Genomic DNA, 18,383 nt, shown 5'->3' with positions numbered 1-18,383 from the left:
AGTCAAAGTTTCCGAAGGTTGTCCAAATTTATACAGAAAAAATTACTTCTATATATACAATATCAATAAATACACTATAAAACATATTTCATTATAGATTTTTTTGATGTTGGTTTGTTATTGTAGATGTTGATTTCGTATAAACTTGGCCAAATTTGGAGAGCTTCGACTTCAGACAAAACTTGTAGGCCTTATATTTCCAAACGAAGAAGATATTGCCCATTATCTAAAAAATTTGTGCATGCAAGCTATCAACAAATATTTGTGTGTTAGCTAATACTATTTACCAAAAGTTGGACCTTATGTATTTTTCTATCTTTACCATACTAGATAATTTAATCATTCTAAAGTTAAATATGTTCCTGGTAGATTTATACATACTCCATAATACTTGGTGGCAATATCATAATCTTGATGCCATTGCAACTAGGTGAGAGCGCATGGTAGAGTATGGGTTTAACAAAGAGTGAAGTCTCAATAGTATATACTAGCTTACCCCCGCGCGGCGGCACGCCACGCCCCTCCATACAGTGCGGTTATATGGATTATGTTTCTTCTTTGTAATAAGCGTTGTTATTTTAGGATGCCAGATGATCGCATGAAAAACTATGGATGTAGGAAAAAAAAGATAGGAGGATGATGCATGTGAACAAATAGGAAAATACATGATGACACATCTCTAGTAGTGATGATTTATTTTGCCGAACATGGTCTGAGTCATTGCGAGATTAGATCATCTGGTGTAGCCTCCCATTCGATTAGCTCCTATGATGAAGTAGTAAAAAGACGCAAATAGTCGGAATTATATATACACCGTATGTAGTTAATATTTTTTTCCTTCTTTCATACATTTTTTTACTATCACCGAGAAGTGACCGAGCCAAGCAGGTGGCCAATCTCGTGCACCATCTCCGACTACTCCAGGGAAGCGACCGTGTCCAGCGACGCCATGGACACATCGCCGGCGGTCACCCATGCCTTTGAAGCGCCCAAGTGGAACCAGCTCGCCCGTGTGCCCGTCGGCCGTCAAACACCTCGTTGTCCCGTGGTGGACGTCGACAACCTCCACATGGTAGCGACAATGATGCAGTTTCTCGCTCGGCGGAGTAGCAGCGACGGAGGTGTTGGAAATATGCCCTAGAGGCAATAATAAATGGATTATTATTATATTTCCTTGTTCATGATAATTGTCTTTTATTCATGCTATAATTGTATTATCCGGAAATCGTAATACACGTGTGAATACATAGACCACAATACGTCCCTAGTAAGCCTCTAGTTGACTAGCTCGTTGGTCAACAGATAGTCATGGTTTCCTGACTATGGACATTAGATGTCATTGACAACGGGATCACGTCATTAGGAGAATGACGTGATGGACAAGACCCAATCCTAAGCATAGCACAAGATCGTGTAGTTCATTTTGCTAGAGCTTTTCCAATGTCAAGTATCTCTTACTTAGACCATGAGATCGTGTAACTCCCGGATACCGTAGGAGTGCTTTGGGTGTACCAAACGTCACAACTAACTGGGTGACTATAAAGGTGCACTACAGGTATCTCCGAAAGTGTGTTGTGTTGACACGGATCGAGACTGGGATTTGTCACTCCGTATGACGGAGAGGTATCTCTGGGCCCACTCGGTAATGCATCATCATAATGAGCTCAAAGTGACCAAGTGTTTCGTCACGCGATCATGCATTACGGTACGAGTAAAGTGACTTGCCGGTAACGAGACTGAACAAGGTATTGGGATACCGACGATCGAGTCTCGGGCATGTAACGTACCGATTGACAAAGGAAATAGTATACGGGGTTGCTTGAATCCTCGACATCGTGGTTCATCCGATGACATCATCGAGGAGCATGTGGGAGCCAACATGGGTATCCAGATCCCGCTGTTGGTTATTGACCGGAGAGCCGTCTCGGTCATGTCTGCGTGTCTCCCGAACCCGTAGGGTCTGCACACTTAAGGTTCAGTGACGCTAGGGTTATTAGGAAGACTTGTATGTGATTACCGAATGCTGTTCGGAGTCCCGGATGAGATCCCGAACGTCACGACGAGTTTCGGAAGGGTCCGGAGGTAAAGATTTATATATGGGAAGTTGTCATGCGGACACCGGAAAGTTTCGGGGGCATATCGGTATTGTACCGGGGCCACCGGAAGGGTTCCGGGGGTCCACCGGGAGGGGCCACCCCTCTTGGTGGGCCACATGGGCCGCGTGGGGCAGGGCACCAGCCCCTGGAGGGCTGGGCGCCCCCCCTTGGGCCCATGCGCCTAGGGTTGGGGGGGGACCCTAAGGGGGGCGCACCCCCTTTGCTTGGGGGGCAAGCCCCCTCCCTGGCCGCCGCCCCCCCTCTAGATCTCATCTAGAGGGGGCCGGCCCCCTTCCCCCTTCCCCTATAAATAGAGGGGCGAGGGGAGGGCTGAACACCTGATCCAAGGCGCAGCCCCTCCCCTCCCCAACACCTCTCCTCCGTTGTGTGCTTGGCGAAGCCCTGTCGGAGTACTGCCTCTTCACCATCATCACGCCGTCGTTCTGCTGCTGGAGCCTTCTTCCTCAACCTCTCCTTTCCCCTTGCTGGATCAAGAAGGAGGAGACGTCGTCCGTACCGTACGTGTGTTGAACACGGAGGTGCTGTCCGTTCAGCACTTGGTCATCGGTGATCTGAATCACGGCGAGTACGACTCCATCATCACCGTCCCCTCGAACGCTTCCGTACGCAATCTACAAGTGGTATGTAGATGCAATCTCTCTCCCATGACTCGTTGCTTAGATGAACTCATAGATGGATCTTGGTGAAACCGTAGGAAAAATTTTAATTTTCTGCAACGTTCCCCAACAGGAGGCTGGACGCAGCTCCTCCCCGGCAAGCCCAGAGGTGCATCGTGGGGACAGCCCGCGTGAAGCCACTCTGAACCTTGGAGCACGGCTCCACATCTCGCGATGGCCGAGCTTGCTCCGTACTGCACGCCAAAGAAATTGGAGGAGCCTAGGAGGGAGGGGCATGCCCGACGAGGCCGTAAACGTAGCTCCTTTCCATCACACATGATAGAAGCGGAGAGAGGCTCGATGTTTTGTGCCGACGCTATTTCTCGGTGGTGCTTCGGTTGAGATGCAAAAGCGAGTGATGACCACATAAAAGAGGAAGGAGAGATTTATAGATGCTTATGGCGGTGGACGATTCAACCGGAATCTTCCGGAAAACACCTCGATCATTAAGGGCAGTAAGCCACAGAGGCATACAGAAGAAGAAGAGATAATGAAGGAGTAGTAAGCGGTGAGGCAGATAAGAAAGCAATGAAAGCAGTGGATTAGACGGGATGCATGTAGTGCACATGCGAGGGAGACAGCAGGAATGTCCCGTATCTGGCCTAGAATCGCGCCCGAGCGGTGCGGTGGCAGTCTTGGCCATATCCCTCTATCGTCTTGTAATTGGATGTAGTTGCCCGCCCCGCTGCCTGCTCATGTGCCTTGTAACTGGACGTAGTTGTCCATCCCCCGATCACCGCTTCGTCAGACAGCTATTGGTCGGCCGCATCTCCAAGCATTGTGTTCTGATTGGTCTGCATGCATGACGTGACTGATTTGTCCATGTTCCTTTGCTGAGCATCGATTTGCTTGTTTCTTGTCTGTTCCCGATGACGAAAGCAAAACTGGAAACCAACACAGTGCATGGCCGACTTAATTACAACATAAACGGCTAGAAGCACACGGCAGCGAAGCAAGCACGTTCAAAAAATTTAGCCGATGCATATACTCCCACACATGCATTTATACATAGCCATATCCCAAAAAAATGCATGCGCCAACAGCCCAAACGCCCATAGATTGCTTTCAAGATCAAACAATCATCTGAACCAGAATCGCTAGACACCCCAAGTGCACACGAGAAAATGCGAATCAGTTAAGAAAATTTTCATCGAAGGCCTATGGCCACCGCATAATTTTACACGGCAATCTACCAAAATAATACACATGTCGCCATCCAGCTGATCAAAAAGTCACTTTCACACAAGTGGATAAACCTGGAGGCAAAAACTTTTCGAAATATAGTGGTTTTGGTATTGATGCCTGACTAGCAACATAAGGATACAACTCTGGTGTTCAAGTTAATGTTAGTAGATCATGCATCGAACATAATTACCCAAGAGCCCAAGCATGAGAATATAATTTCAGAATTGAAAAACAACATGCATTTGAGATTCATCTAGGATCCTTTATTCAAAGCATACACGAGTTTTGATATAACCAAATTGTTTAATCTTTATCAAAATTAAATACATCAAATATCATTTCCTTCATGCATGGTAGAAATCATTATATATGTATGGCCTTGTTGTAGAATTAACATAGTATTTAGAGAATCATGTCTTCATCCTAGCTCACGTCAATGGTGGCCTTGCACTCTTCTGGCTTCGGAACCTGCTTCTGATTGGGCACTAGAGCCTGCACTTGAACCTGCACTTGACCTTGCACTTGATCTGGCGCTAGAGCCTGCACTGGACCCCGCACTTATCCGGCACTAGAGCCTACGCTGGACCCGGCACTTGATCCGGCACTGGACCCCGCACTTGATCCGGCACTAGAGCTAGCACCTGATCCAGCGCTTGAGCCGCTTCCCGACCCAGAGCCCGAAGCCGAAGCTGAGCCCGACCCTGAACCCGAGCTAGAGCCACTAGTACCACCACCTAATCCAATACCGAGTCCAGCCCCAAGCCCAAGCCCACCCCCTCCTGAGGCTGAGCCTAACCCAGAAGCCGATGCCGATCCAGAACCAGATCCTATGCCTGGAATTGATCCAGAACGAGAGACAGATGCCGAACCTGATCCAGAACCGGAACTAGAACCACCACCACCACTACCACCACCTACACCAATACCGACTCCAACACCAAGTCCAAGACCTAGACCACCTGACCCTGATCCTGATCCCGAGCCCGACCCCGAACCAGACCCTGAACCAGAACCTGACCCTGATCCGGAACCGGATCCCGAGCCCGAGCCAGAACCACCCGCGCCCACACCAGCACCCAAGCTGATACCAATTCCAACCCCGCCAATGCCAAGGTTGAGACCAAGGTCCTTCCGAGCAGAGCGGCTCTCGCCCACCGGGGCAAGCGATGCACCAGCGACAAGTACAACTACAAAAGCAATGGCCTTAATGCAGACCATTGTGCCCACTGCCCTCTCTTGTCTCTATCTCAACAGTGAACGAGTGAGTGAGTAGCGGTGATTGTGAACTAGTGATGATCGATGCGAGTTCGACAGACCTTGTGGGAATTTATAGGTCGACGAGAGCGAGAGGCTGTGCGCTTGTGCTACCAATCTACCGATAAGGTGCATGGTGGCGAAGTGGTGTGGTTGAATCATCCGCGTGTATGCTCCAGATTAGCCTCCGCGCATGTGTGGCCAGGGAGCCGTGCCTTTTTCCATGAGAATCGGTGAGAATTCAACGCGCAGCACGGCGCGCAGGCGATCGTGCTCCCGGACGGCGTGTGTAGTGGGCGGCCGGGTTTAGTTGCTGCCGGTGAGCTATTCGACCGTCGGCGTACCACGGCTGCGGCTGCGCGACACGTCCCGGGGTTGAGAAAATGGCGAGGTCGAGGCCGATGGGCGCGTCTGAGTGCGCAGAAAAGTTGGCGCTCGTGGTCGCCGTGGCATGCAGCTGCATGCCGCATGCGCTCGCCAAGAAATTAGTTGTGGTTGAGTGGCGACTAGCTGAAGGATGTCAACCATACTCCCTCCGTTTCAAAATAGATGACTCAACTTTATACTAAGTTTAGTACAAAGTTGTGTCATCTATTTTGGAACGGAGGGAGTAGATGCGAGTGCACAGTACTGTATGCTACTCCCTCCGTCCCAAAATTCTTGTCTTGAATTTATATAGATAAGGATGTATCTAACACTAAAATGTGAATAGATACATCAGTATGTAGACAAATCGAAGACAAAAATTTTGAGACGGAGGGAGTACTACAATAATACATGCAGAGCGGATGTACTTGTCTGTCGACGTGAATGCTTAGGGAGAGGCGAGATTAAGGACCATGGTCTACCCGCACCCACGCTCGGTGCCGTTCGATTAATACTGTTTCCATGGGGATACAAGCCAGCTTATCACTCAAACTTCAAAGGTTAAGCTAATTCTAGAAGGGACCAGGCCTACGCCCTTTCTTTTCTGAATCTATGTGGGCCCAAGCAGGTGCCCCAATGCTGCTTCCCATCCAGGTTGTCTCATGCAAATAAACCAACTAGTATACTTTTGGTTATTTATTTATAGAATGGCTACAGTGTACACATGGTACATCGATATTTGTGTGTGTCTGTTTATGCTATTTTTTCATGCAAAAATCATACTTTTGTGTTCTTAGAAGAAAAGAACTCTTGTGCTCTCAAAAAAAGAAAGATTTCACATGCTTTCGCATAACCATCTCTATCCTGCTGTTGGTATGATTTTATTTTTAATAAATTATTCAAAAGATATAGATGACCCAAATAACCATGTTGGTGCACAGACATGTAAAAAAAGAAAAACAATGATGTTGCACATAACGAGGCAATACAAAATGTTGAACAGTGTTGACCACATGGAGAAAACTACATGCACCGATACAAAGTTCATATTTTATTCCCTATGACACTCGTCATGTAGTAGGTTTATTAGGAACACTAGAGCTGTTAAATAATGGTTGATGATGCTTGCCATAAAATATGATGGGCGTTAATTAGGCACAAATCCCAAAACATGATGTGAGGCAATGTACGGCACCGAGTATAGGTGCGGCTCATCCATGGTCCCAAGCGACAGTACTGATGCTTAGGTCGATTCCATTCCACATGATCAATTGATCATCATTCATGCGGCGGATCTAAGGAAATCAAGCATGCATGGCAGCTTACTGGGCGAGCAAAGAGTAATGCTAGCGTGGTAACCAGACAAAATTTCTAGATTTCCAATATGATTTCTGCGAGGGAAAAAGTGCACCAAACGAATAGGAAATACTTCTTCCATTTCAAAATATTTTCAAAAGCCAAACATATGCATGTTTGACCAAGTTTTTAGGAAAAATATATCAATATTTACGGTGCCAAATTTGCATATTTGATCTATCATGAAGACTATTTTCATATTTTATTTATTTATTATTGTATATATTGATATTTTATTTTAAATCCTGGTCCAATATGCAATAGTCCCATTAGTCCGACTTGCACGAAAACTGATGTTGGTATGTTATGGAAACACACATGAAATATAAGTGAAAATGCTAATCAAATCATGTGTGCGTAATTAAATTTGAAATCGAATATGCTAGAGCTACCACCTGGTCATCAACATTTTGAGCAGCCCAGAGCACGATTATTTCGGAGTGCAAAGGAAAAGCTTCATCGACCATTACTCTGCGCAGTGGCGGAGCTTCATGGGCCAACCTGGGCGGTGGCCCCCCTAGCCCAAGAAAAAAATCACCTACTACTTGTTAGTTTTTGTGTTGTATGTTCAGTAAAAACAGGTTAAATCTCATAGTTTTACCTTTCCTTAGCCCATTGCCTCTCCAAAGATTTGGCCCAAGCTCCGCCACTGACTCTGCGTGCGCATGCATGCACGTGTCGAAGCCAAGCGAATTTGAGTCCACTATAGGCTATAGCTTTCCTTTCATATCCACACTAGTGGAGTACCACTCGGTCACTCGCTAAAGACCAGCATATCATGCGCGTACGCTTATCTCAACTAAGTTGCAGCGCATGTTTCCCAATAATAAATCCCGGCCCATATATAGCGAGCATCCACACCGTCCGCCCACACCTCGACTGCGATACGAGTGGACAGGGGAGAGCACGAACATTTTAATTACGTCAATCTGCTAAGTCCCCTTTGGATGTTTCATTGGGAATAATTATTTAGATGAACAATTCATTACTCCTTCTAGTCCTTTTTACTGTGCATATAAGAATGGTCCGAAGTCAAACTTAGTAAAGTTTGGCCATATTTATATGAAAACATATTAACAATCAGTACAATGCTAAATTTATACAATATGAAAATTAAAGTCATGGCGCATCTAATGTTGTTGATTCCACATTCTGAATGTTGATATTTTTTTCTATAAATTTGGTCGAAGTTTACAGGTTTGACTTAAGACAAATCTTATATACGAAGGACCGGAGGGAGTACATCAGACGCGCATCGGAGTAACGGTGATGATGGGCAGGGACAATCTGCTCCTCCCTACTGCTGCTGCTGCTGTGGACGGAGCCGACGAGGATGCTTCCTACCTTTACAATGGGTTTGGTGCTGTCCTAGCCTCCGGCAAGGCCATCGCAGACATCACAACATGATGACACTAGAATTTGTTAATGAGGTTCGGCGAGGTCCCTGCCACAATGACTACCAACCCTACCCATGGATAATGCAACACCACTCGTCCGTACACAATCTACTTCCGCGTGCATGTTGGCTGTTATTCTAATTCATGGATACAAATCAGCCTGGGAAGTACAACAATTCTACATAGTAAACGCTTATTGTAGTACTCCCTCCGTTTCTAAATATAAGTCTTTCTAGACATTTTAAATGGACTATAACATACATGTGCATGTAAACATATTTTACTGTATAGATTTACTTATTTTGCTCCGTATGTAATCACTTGTTGGAATCTGTTAAAAGACTTATATTTGAAAACAGAGGGAGTAGTTTGTAAATTTTCGCATTGCAGTGCACATGAGCAATGACATGGTTTTGGTGACATATCATCTTGCTAGCAGTGGAAAAGCTAACACGGCATACAATTCTTTATTTTTTGCTAGAAACTTATAATCTATTCATTTTCAATCATGGCAGCATAATAAACAATTAAGGTAATAAAAATTACAAGCATATCTATAGACCATCTAGCAACGACTACAAAGCGCAGAAGTGAGTCGAAGACGTGTCACTATCATCGTCCCTCCCTTACCAGAGCCAGGCAAACCTTATTGTAGTAGATAGTCGGGAAGTCGTCGTGCTAAAACCCTATAGGATCAGCGCACCAGAGCAGCAACCATCACCGATGTAAGAAGTCGTAGATCAGAAGGATCAAACCTATGAACACCCAAACGAAGATGAACAAAGACCAGATCCAAACAAATCCATCGAAGACCAGTACCGATCGAATCCCATGAGATCCGACAGAGACACAACTGCATACGCCCTCTGACGATGCTAGATTCACAATCGGGACGGGGATAAAACGTAGGAGACATTATTCCTACTAAGGGACATCACCACCGTCATAGTCCCAACCAAGACGCTGAATTTAACAAGAACGAGAACGTGGGGCCGAGATGCTCCGCACGTCCATGGCCTAGAGGCCATCTAAGATGGGGCGGACCGACGGCGGCGCTGACGAAAATAGAAGGCTTTTGTGTGTGTGTGGAGGAGAAAAGAGATGCGCTTGGCAAACCAGAGACGTGGCCTTGACTCGAGCGAGTCGAAGAACACGTATGGCAGCTAGCACGCAGGCGAACGCAAAGATAACACGACATACCAAAAATGCTAGACCTAGGTAATCCTACGTGCTCCCTTCACATAACCTTCCTTTCTAGCAAACCTCTCCACCCCCCTCAATTCAAGTGGGTGGGCCCCCCTCCCCTAATTTCAACCAACAGAAAAATGGCACGCAAGTCATTACATAAGGGGGATGGCTATTCCGCGCGCGCTCGTTCCAACGCCCGATTTCGGACAGCAGTCTAAACAAAGTCAAGTTTCCTTAAACAAATCTGGGTGAGGGTTAATTAAATGACGCAGCGGGCCCCCCACCGGTTGAAATCACGGCGCCAGAGAGATTTATGGTAGGAGACAGTGGGCCCCATCAACTGATTTCACGGAGCCAGACTTTTGACTTGGTTCATCAATCCCACCTGGTGGGTCCTACTTCCTTCGCTGATGTTGCCGTAAGAAAAGATTCGCTCGCTGCAGCGATCGACCGCGAAAGAGTCGTTTCGTTACATAAGTTACTCAAAACTGTTCAAGTAGGTGCAGCATTACTCCACGGCATACAGTTCTCGATGCTCAGTAGTCACATCACATGCATGCAATACTCCCCCACTAGCCCTTATCAGCAGTGGCGGAGCTCGACAGAGATTGTTGAGGGGGCAAAGCAGAGTTATGGGGGGCCAAAAAGGCATATTCTGCTTAAACTATGATAATTAAAATTTTGGCTTACCAATTAATAGTATTTCATATACTTTCTCTAGGGTAGGGGGGCTATGGCCCCCCTTGTGCTGCCGAAGGTGCCGCCGATGGTGGCCACGCTGCTGGAGGTACCGCCGCTGGGGGCCATGTTGTTGGAGGAGCTCCGACAATCGGCAGCCACGCAAGATCCCACCTAAGGATCGTTGCTGGCATCCTTCTGTGTTTTGGCTTGGCGGCGGCAGCCATCGCTGTGGTGACGGCCGTGTTTTCACTCTGGCTCTTCATGCTCCAGCCGGAGTTGGAATCATGAGGGGCGCAGTGTCGAATGACTGAGGGCACAGTCGACATCATGTTGTCGCACAACATCTTATTGCTTCTTTCTGCTAGTGCCCAATCAGAAGCTGCCCTTGTGGCCACCAACGCGGGGGCGGAACCAACGCGATGCTCATGGTTCTTTACGGCCGTGGCCCAAGCCTCAGGCGCCATCACGGCGTACCATCTCCGAGGCCTAGCGACCTTCCTAGAGTGGGGGGGGGGGGGGGGGGGGGGAGCATAGGTCACGTAGAGTACGTACCTCTGCCGCACCACCTTGCCCGGTCGATCGCGTCCGCACGCCCACTGCAGTTGCTAAGACGACATGGCATCCAATCCTCCTGCCATCAAAAGTTACATGAGGTACGGGTTCGGCTCCTCTGCAGTTGAGTAAAAACTGTACGGGTGCTGTAGCTGCCCATATCCACCATCCATTGTAATCTGATGGCTGTACATACATCTTAGGATAGAGCGTGTCTCACTGCATGCGCGCATGTAGGAGCCGCAGCATTATTACCGCCTCGTCCAACGAACCTCATCAGAACGGATACAGATCCTCTTGGCATCGCGCACTCGGTTTGCCCTATACAACCGGCCGCGTCGACTTTCTTCATCTCCCAAGGCAACCAGCCGAGAGACACAGGGCGACGGTGGTGAGCAGCCATTGCCAGCTAGGCGTTCGAGCTCGGGTGTGTGTGTCTGTGGTGCCGTGCAAGATGAGGATGACAAGCTGCCGGCGGAGTGTGGCCGTCGCTGCCGCCTTGGTGCTGCTGGCGTTCGGGTGCGGCATGGTGGAGAGCCGCCGCCTGGCCAGGATGGGCTTCGGCATTCACCTGGGCGCCGCCCTTGGAGTGGGAGGACGGGTGCCAGCGTCCGGGTCAGGCTCTGGTTCCGGCTCCATGGCTGGAGCGGGCTCGACCGCTGCGTCGAGATCCGGCTCCGTTTCTGTTGGAGGGGCCAGCTCGTCCGGTCGGTCCAGTGTTGGTGAGTATATGAGACAACAATTTTCTCATCCACAACCATCATTAACGTAGGACTAGGCGCATCCTTGCACTAGCCCTGCTCTTGCACCTCATATGCTATGCTACTATTGTGCAACGTATGAGCATGAGCATGGTTACTTCTCTGGCCTTTCTTTTATTTCTTGTTCTTGATTGTTTGTTTAGGAATCCAAAATAATTTGCATAACAGTGTTTCATTTGTTATTCCATAGGCCGAACCATCGCCGACGTGGACAACGAGAAGCTTAATCTACCATACGGGTTGTGCGCCAAACGACATTTATGCACCGGTGATTGCATATGTTGCCTGACAAGCACGTATTGCTTCCATTCTATGGATCTGTGCGTGCAATACTGCCGAAAATTCTGATCTTCAGAAGACATACTAGCGTCACCCGCTCCTTTTCCAACATAGTCAAATTGTCTTTCATATTAATCCGCCCCAGCATATAATGGGTGATGCGAGCAAAAACAGTGTGGAATAAGAGTACTACCATAAGCTAGTTGTTTCGGTTCTATTTGTCGTATTGCACTTAAACTATTACTCCCTCCGTTCCTAAATATTTGTCTTTTTAGAGGTTTCAAACGAACCACCACATACGGATGTATATAGACATATTTTAGAGCGTAAATTCACTCATTTTGCTCCGTATGAGGTCACTTGTTGAAATCTCTAGAAAGACAAATATTTAGGAACGGATGGAGTAGTTGTTATATGTCTCGTCAAGTTTTTGCGGCTGCTATATAGGACTATCTGCAGAAAAGAGCCAGTGCGTTGCAACAACAACGAAAGTAAGTCCTTAAAAACCTGAAACAATTTATGTCAGACACAACAAGCGTTTTTAGATTTTGATTTTGATTCCGATCGAGTTCTCCTCGTGCGTTGGATAGGAGCGGCAACTGGTTGAGCAAGGCGGGCATTTGCGAGGAGGCACCTAGAATTGAAACATGTCGGTGATGGATGCCGACTGATCCACATGATTGTTATTGAAGACGTGAGGCGGTGATGCACACTACGCACATCTTATACATGTCCTCCGTGGGACGAGGGCCCAATACTAAATGGGCAGGCGCTGGCACACGCCGGGCCCTGGCTCGAGGAGACCCAGGCGGCGCTTCCGGAAACAGAGGCTGTCATGTGTATATTTGGTGTACTTTGATTAAAAAATAAGATGAACAACAAAGTGAGGAAGATCAGTTTATATTCTTTGAAAGGTTTCATGTGCACAATTTTCATGATCATGTTTCACATATAATAAATAACTAAAGTCTTAGATTATTAAAAAGACAAATTATACCCTCAAGCTGATGAACCATGATTCAGGTATCTATGATTGTAAAATTGACAAAATAAAATAACAGGAGGTACTGAGAATTACCGAAATTAACCTCGAATCATACTCTAGAAAATAATATATGCATATCACCCTTTGTCGTGCTAGTAAGATACTCCCTCATTATTGCTAGCCCGTGCACTAGTTAAAACTAATCCCTCTGTTCCGAAATAGATGACTCAACTTTATACTAACTTTAGTACGTATAAAATTGAGTCGGAGGGAGTACCATCGAAGCATTGAATACCCAACAGGTTGGTTCTCTTCTTTAAAGATTAATTTTGCTGCACCCTATTCCACGAATATTATTTTCACAATCCTGTTTTTTTTGCGAGAATCCCTGTTCAGTTAGAGCCAATCGGCCATGTATGTCCACTTCTTTAAATATTTTGGCCGCAGCCTATACCATCCCACACAAATATATATTTTTTCCACAGCCCCTTTTAAATTAGAACCAAATCAGCCATATGTGTTCCACGAATTCAGTTCTGCAGCTGAGCGACGACGAATCGATCAGCGGAAGGATGTATTTGTACAGCTCGGCTAACTACAGACAGAAAATTCTTTGTCAAATCTTTGTATAGACATCTGATTAAGACTGATGTGGGATTTCCCAGGAAATTTCTGTGAAAAACTAAAGTACCTGCTAAAATTAAGTTTTCTCCGTGGCTTCTTGGTAGGAAAAGTGTCCTTACTAGAGATAACCTATTAAGGAGAGGCTGGAAGGGAGATAAACATTGTGTGCTGTGTGGTAAAGATGAAATAATTGATCATCTGTTTTTTTTTCATGCTCTGTAGCCAGAATTATTTGGGTTTTAGTTAGATGTGCTTTTGATCTAAAACAAACCCCTAGTGACCTTAATGACTGCCTTGGGAGTTGACTAATTTTTTTCCAGAAAGATAACAAGAAGCTTATCTTGGTTGGCACCTCAGCACTTTTATGGGCGATCTGGAGGTGTAGAAATGATATTGTCTTTGATAGATAAAAGATTTCTGACCCAATGAGGATTGTGAAAACGATGTGTGGTTGGATTTCTGATTGGGCTATTTTGCAGAGAGGGGACCCAGAGAAAGAATGTTAATGCTGGGAGCAAGACTGATCGAGCAAGTAGCAAGTGATGTCTATAAGGCGACACAAGGGTGGCGTTTTGGCGTTCTTCAAATTCAGCAGTGAAGGGAGACTCTATTTTGGTGTTTCGGCTCAGGATGTGGAAGCCTGGGCGGGTGGCTCAGCATATCATTTCTGTAGTAGTTCGAGTGCCTGCTGTCTAAAACAGTGGCCTCCCTGTTTTTCATTTCTCCGTTTGTCTCTGCTTTGCTTTGATCTATCTTTGGGCTGTAAGAGGATCAATGTATGAATACCTGTCGGATGCTTGCTGGTTTCTTTAATGAAAATCGGAGGGGAAACTCTCTTTTGATAAAAAAAAACCCTCAGCTAACTAACTTTATAGAATGCATAATTGTTGGCGACGGGCCAAGAAATCCTATGTGTGGGACGAATGAAAATTTCAAAGAAACGCAGTCTTTTATTCGTATACTCCTAGGTAGGTTTAGACATAGATTGCGGGATGTTTCCTTGGCCAGGAGAAAAACGTTGCATAGCATCTGGCGGTCAGCTAAAATTCGACTTTGGAGTGTCGGCCTTGTTAGAATAATCAGGAGATGCGTGATGATTCTATCGATACAATTAGGTAATTAATCACAAGATGACGACACTTAACATTTGTGAACGAGGTTCGGCGAGGTCACGGCGACAAGCCGACAATGGCCACAGACCCTACTCATGGATATTGCCGAAGAGTCCCGAGCATTCGATCGACCGGCCTACCCGATCGATCTGCTAAACTGAACAGGAGAGATGCCGGACGCGACAGCCGAACCAAACCGCGGGGCATCCCCGCCGGCGGCATGCGCGCACGCCCGCGGCACATCACATGCATGCAACCACTCCCCCCACTAACCCTTATCAGATCACGTAGAGTGTTCACCTTTGCCGCACCACCACCACCAGTTGCCCGGTCGATCGCGCCTGCGCGCGCACTGCCAGTGCCAAGACGACACGATCGCGTCGCGTCCTGTTCCTCTTGGCATCGCGCACTCGGCTTCCCCTATATAACCAGCCAGCCGCGTCCACTTTCTTCATCTCCCAAGGCAACCAACCGAGACACACGGTGACGGTGGTGAACAACTGGTGATCGGCCATTAGCAGCTAGCCACAGGTGTTCGAGCTTGTGTCTGTGTGGTGCGAGGCGAGGATGGCGAGCTGCCGGAGGAGCGCGGCCATCGCTGCCGCCTTGGTGCTGCTGGCGTTCGGGTGCGGCATGGCCGAGAGCCGGCGCGTGGCCAGGATGGGCCTCGGCATTGACCTGGGCGGCGGGGAGGGCGCCGGGCTCGGCCTCGGCCTTGGTCTCGGGGTTGGAGCGGGCACGGGAGGGGTGTCCGCGTCCGGATCAGGCTCCGGCTCCGGCTCCGTGGCTGGAGCGGGCTCGACCTCTGAGTCGAGATCCGGCTCGGTTTCTGTTGGAGGTGCCAGCTCGTCTGCCGGGTCAAGCGCTGGGTCCAACGCCGGATCGGCCGGGTCAGGGGCGGGGTCTTCCGCCGGTTCGGGGGCGGGTTACGGTGGCGGGCAGGGCTATGGCGGTGGAGGTGGCGGTGGTTCTGGTTCCGGGTCTGGGTATGGCGAGGGCGGAGGGTATGGTCGGGGATCGGGGAATGGATCGGGCTTCGGGTTTGGGGAGGGCCGTGGTTTTGGGTCTGGTTCAGCTGGAAACCCTTGATACGTTGCCATATCTTGTTACTGTTGTCTCAAAAAAAATATCTCTACTCCTAATGGAGCAGTTGGTAGTCTCGCTTCCAGGGTTTTTTTCGTCCCATCACTTTCGTCCGATTTTTTTTTCGTAGGTTAACCGTCGTAGATTTTTTTCTATGCCGGTTTCTTATTCACCGGTTTATTTACCCCTCAGCTCTTTCCTTGCAAATCAGCACTTTCCAAACGTGCACGCAATCACGGATCTAAATTTACTAACTTATCCAAATCAATCGATACCTTCCATTGTTGTAAATTTCTTTAGAAAACAAATAATAGATTTTAAGGAAACAAATAAAAGATTTTAAAGACGCATCATACTTTACTAACAATCACTAAAAATCAAATCTAAATTAATTAACCTTACCTTAAATCACTCGATCATTTTAATTAAAAAACATTTTCTTTCCCAACTGCACCCCGCTTAGTGTGCACATAACAATCCGAAGTAATTAGAGTCACATGATTGAATCCATTCATTTAGAGCGACATGATTGAATTCATTTATTAACAATAATCCTCGCCAAAAGTGCGTTTAGCAATTTTAGAGGGCGGACCAAAACTCTGCCATCCGCTCGCCCGCGTTCGTTTAGGTACAGGAAAAATGGCATAATATATGGAAACAACACGACCGGGGCGGCGGCGCAATCTTCGGGGATAGGGGATCGGAGGAGAAGGATTGGCCTGGCAGCATGATCGGGGTGCTTCCCCGCGGCCGCGACCGTCCTCGCGATGCCACCTACCCGAAATCAACGCTGCTCCCTGCCGTCAGCCGAGGCGACGCCGCCTGCCCTCCTACCCACAGTCCGCTGCCGCGTGCGGCTAAGGCGGGAGGAGTAGCGACGGGGCCGAGGTCCTTCATGCGTTCCGGGATGGAGGCCATGATTTCGTCGAGGTCGTTGCTGCCTCCTACACTCAGGGTGTGTCACCGAGATCGAGGCGAGCATGAGGAGCTGTGGCCACCGCCATGGTCACCCCATCGCAGGGGATGGAGCACGCCGTCGGCCTACAGCTTGTGGAGATCACTGTTGCTCTTCAGGTCGCGTGGTGACCGGATCTTGCCGATGTGTCCCTCCCCGACGACCTCCTCTTCGCCCGGTTGGCCGGCATGGATCTCGCCACTGCTGCCCTCAACTTCTCTGCCTCGAGCTCGACGGTCAGCCACCATGGATCCCCCAGCTGGAGGGTCACGTGAACCAGCCGTCCTCCCATGCTGCAGCGGCGAGAAGGTGACATGGCTCTCCGTACACGAAGAGTGGAGTTCAGTCAAGTACTTATATACTTGGCCTCTACTGCTGATCCATGTACATGGAGAAGAACAGACAACCGCTCATTCATGCTTCGTTCCACTCCTTTGCGCTACATTACTGGAGGTGACATTTTCCTATCTCTCTATATTGTAACAAGCCTGCTGCCTGCATAGTTAATGGATTTTTTATTTAAATTTATCGCTGCTTAGTGCTTTTTTGCAATTGTTCACCCAAGATTCTTATATATAATCTGAGCGTATGTAGACATACTTAGCTTTGCTATTCCATTTTTTCTGGCGCATAGAAATAAGAGTATTGTCCAGGTTAGGTATTCAATTGAGTATGGTATTTGGATTGCTATCAGAATGTCTTTTCTATGCATGTGATTTCTCTCACATCTGGTTATAATATTTGTGAAGACGTGCATTGCCGACGCCGACCCGAGCCACCTCGTCCGCGTATTCTTGGAGCTGTGGCTGGTCGATTTTCATGAAATTAATTCCCTCAGTTCTGGTGGCAAATACAATACACATAATCCATATTGTTATGCACTAGCGTGTATGTGTGAAATAGATGAATTATGGTCCCGTACCCAATAAGATGGATATGTGTGTGTGTTAGAGAGAGAGGGAGCGGGGGATAGAGAGTGAGGAAGAGGGAGGGAGAGTGTGTGTGAGAGGATTTGATGGTAAAAAAAGTCGTCAATGTCGTAATATTGAACTCTTAAAGTTAATGTGGCCCCGTTGCAACGCACGGGCGTTCTTCTAGTCTTGTTACTGTATGACATTATTACTCGAGTGCTCTGTGGGAGATGAAATAAAAAGAGGAAAACTGTTTGAGTCTAGAGAGTAATTTCCTTGAGTCTATTGGAACTTTGCTGCCTCTTTTGACTCATTAGTTGATCTGATATGTGTTATCCTGTAAGTATACAATTACTATGTTCATGAATTAAGACATCAATTTTTGTTTTGAAACTGCCTTGTGTACGATATTTTCCCCATACGATTTTGTACGACAAGACACAGGCCCGTTGCCAACATTTGGGCCCACTACACCAGAACAGTCTGCTCGTACGCAAAATCGTATGAAGTTTGATCGTACGTATAGCAGCGCTTTTTTTGTTTGTGTGATGAATCACTCGTACTCTTGTTTACCGCCTTTCATTGCTTTTTTTGAACCTCTCAACACTCCCTTTATTAACCGTATCACTTACAAGCATAAGAGTGATGGCAGAAGGTGCCTAGTCAAACCAAGAGTTTATTTCTCTATGGCATTGTTCATACCTAACATAAGTGCAATCCCTATCCATATGATAGCAATTATCGAGAATACCGGCCGACGTATCCTGATAAGTTACCATCGTCTTGAATTGTTGAGATTACATCAATGTTGTTGGAGTTGACTATCAACTTGTTGCGGCCCAAGGACATTGCCAAGTTTAAACCAAACCGAAGAGCCAATGCCTCAGCCATGAACATCCATGCAAACACCGACAATGTTAT

General features: G+C 47.3%; 1 protein-coding gene across 1 annotated transcript; it reads right to left on the bottom strand.

Moving 5' to 3' along the window:
* Positions 1 to 4,247: 4,247 nt before the first annotated feature.
* On the bottom strand, positions 4,248 to 5,232 carry LOC123116215 (cell wall protein IFF6). The gene has a single exon (XM_044537204.1). The coding sequence runs from the start codon at positions 5,174 to 5,176 to the stop codon at positions 4,517 to 4,519; it is 660 nt and encodes a 219-aa protein (XP_044393139.1). The 5' UTR covers positions 5,177 to 5,232; the 3' UTR covers positions 4,248 to 4,516.
* Between the last annotated feature and the right edge of the window lie 13,151 nt (positions 5,233 to 18,383).

This window comes from Triticum aestivum, chromosome 5B, assembly GCF_018294505.1.
Source record: "Triticum aestivum cultivar Chinese Spring chromosome 5B, IWGSC CS RefSeq v2.1, whole genome shotgun sequence".
Taxonomy (NCBI): Eukaryota; Viridiplantae; Streptophyta; class Magnoliopsida; order Poales; family Poaceae; genus Triticum; species Triticum aestivum.
The sequence above is the reverse complement of the archived record's forward strand: the minus strand, read 5'-3'. Positions and strand labels throughout refer to the sequence as shown.

What these genes read in the sequence shown, in the direction of transcription:
- LOC123116215 (XM_044537204.1), bottom strand. Translation starts at nt 5,176, where the DNA reads ATGGTCTGCATTAAGGCCATTGCTTTTGTAGTTGTACTTGTCGCTGGT.